Genomic DNA, 2,373 nt, shown 5'->3' on the forward strand with positions numbered 1-2,373 from the left:
GGAATTACAATTCGTTACCAGTTAGTAGACTAGAGTGATTTACATTCAACTAAAGTTACTACAATACTCTTGCTCTTTTTGTAAAACAGTTAAATTCTGCAGTGAAGAACTGCTACTCGCTATTTAGCCTGAACCATCTAGCAACTGATTAGCCGATGACTACAAAGCTTTAAGTTCATCCAAGTATGCTCTCGTGCCTTCGGTTCAATGTTGACTATATAAATTATTAATCATACGTCGACTGCCATCAAGTCTTTGTACAGCCATTAGCGCTCACTTTGAGCACTGCTCACTTGTTGACATGCAGTGATAGTAGCTACAAGGTTATCCCGATTAGCTAACGTTAGTCATGTAGGAACTGTATCGAAGGCTCACACATTCCAGAATCAAAAACACGTAATTAAACCATATTTCTACTGATACCGAGACAGCAATTTCCATCTACTTACATTGTTTACGTCTGCAGCACAACCCTCTGAATCCATGTCGTTACTGACTCAGACCTTAACGCGCATGCGCACTTGTTAGAATTAACCGGAGTTTGAATTAAGAGTGAAACCAAAGAAATACAAACACGTTAGAATGTGTAACTGGTATGTAAAACAGTACCAGTAACAAAATGTATTATTCTAAGTTATACTAAGTTAGCGGAATTTTCTCCAAGCATGCTGTTAAACACAAAAACTTCATAGCCACAACGGTTTAGCTGACAACATTGGATTCGGCGTCGCTTTGCTTTCAGAATGAAATGACGCTGTTGCTGTGGCAACAAAAAAGCCCGCAGCGTTGCGCGGGAACTGAGAGTACGCACCAGGAGGATCTATAGTCATTTAATGGTTCAAGCTGCTCTGGATGTATGTGGGAAACCTCATTTGTGACCCTGGACCACAAGACCAGTCATAAGGGTCAATTTTTTAAAATTGAATATACATCACCTGAAAGCTGAATAAGCATTGATGTAATGGTTTGTTAGGATAGTACGGTGACGCATTGCTGCCACACACATATTATTTTTTCCACTCAATTATGTCGTAATAACGAGATGTTATGTCGTTTTAACGACATCTTTTCTCGTTTTAACGTCATCTTTTCTCGTTAAAACGACATATTTTCTCGTTAAAACGACATATTTTCTCGTTAAAACGACATATTTTCTCGTTAAAACGACATATTTTCTCGTTAAAACGACATATTTTCTCGTTAAAACGACATATTTTCTCGTTAAAACGACATATTTTCTCGTTAAAACGACATCTTTTCTCGTTAAAACCACATATTTTCTCATTTTAACGACATCTTTTCTAGTTAAAACGACATCTTTTCTTGTTAAAACGACATCTTTTCTCGTAATAACGAGATGTTTTCTCGTTAAAACGACATATTTTTTTCTCGTAATAACGACATATTATGTCATAAAAACGACATGTTTTCCGTTATTATAGATATATGGTACATTATGTGAGCGAGCTTAAGCGACTGTCCGCGCTGCTGTCGCCACAGTCTGACATAAACGAGGATCTGCACGCTGCTGAAATTATTGAAATACACTGTTTTAAATGTATTTTAATGTAACATAATAATAATAATAATAGCCTACTAATAATAATAATAATAATAGCCTAATAATAATAATAATTATAATTATAATTATTATAATTATTATAATTATTATTATTTCGTTCTGTTTGAAAACGAGCAAACGAAAATTAAGCTAGATTTTTCGTAGGTCTATTTTTGTTCGTGGGTAAACAAATGAGCTTATGCTTTAATATTTGTTTCACATGTGTGGGCAGCTTTGATACTTTAGTCTGATTATATATTAATTATGTATTAGTGATAATATATTATTAAAGGATATCTTTAGCTTGAATCAAGCCGCGCATCGCATCGCGTTCTTCTTATGGGACGGGAAAGTCTTGTTGGATTTAGGCTATAGGAATTAAATAAACACAAATTTGTTTTCGATTGTTTTATTTGTTTTATTTTTTAGACATGACAAGGTGCGCCAGAAAGCGCTCCCTGTTATTTTACAAAAGCAATTTGTAACGTTTTGTTGTTATTGTGGAAGTATAGAAAATAAAGCACACATTTCTTTCCTCTGTTATCGTGTAGCCTAAGGGATCGCGCCGGCGCCGCCGAACGGAGAAGAGCAGTGTTGTGCTTTATATGAGATGTAGCCTATATTTGCAAGAAATATAGCCTATACAACAGCCAGACAGTTTGAAGAAACGTTATTGTGACTAATTTGCAGAGCGGTACATGAGATGAACTCTTATTCTGTGTGATGGGATAGGCAGTAAAGACAGGCTGAGAGAAAAAGTGGCGTTTTTAGGGCCGCCCACGCACAAATAGCAAGCTCATTTTTTAACCCAC

General features: G+C 35.9%; 1 protein-coding gene across 6 annotated transcripts in view; it reads right to left on the minus strand.

Moving 5' to 3' along the window:
* LOC107708476 (uncharacterized) overlaps nucleotides 1-513 on the minus strand; it is a 17,092-nt gene extending 16,579 nt beyond the window's left edge. For all 6 annotated transcript variants that reach the window (XM_016512727.1, XM_016512724.1, XM_016512725.1 and 3 more), the window contains exon 1: nucleotides 450-513. In XM_016512727.1, the coding sequence (XP_016368213.1) occupies nucleotides 450-485 (36 nt within the window). In that variant the 5' untranslated portion in view covers nucleotides 486-513. The remainder of the gene's footprint in view (nucleotides 1-449) is intronic.
* Between the last annotated feature and the right edge of the window lie 1,860 nt (nucleotides 514-2,373).

This window comes from Sinocyclocheilus rhinocerous, unplaced genomic scaffold, assembly GCF_001515625.1.
Source record: "Sinocyclocheilus rhinocerous isolate Xijiao unplaced genomic scaffold, SAMN03320098_v1.1 scaffold295, whole genome shotgun sequence".
Taxonomy (NCBI): domain Eukaryota; kingdom Metazoa; phylum Chordata; class Actinopteri; order Cypriniformes; family Cyprinidae; genus Sinocyclocheilus; species Sinocyclocheilus rhinocerous.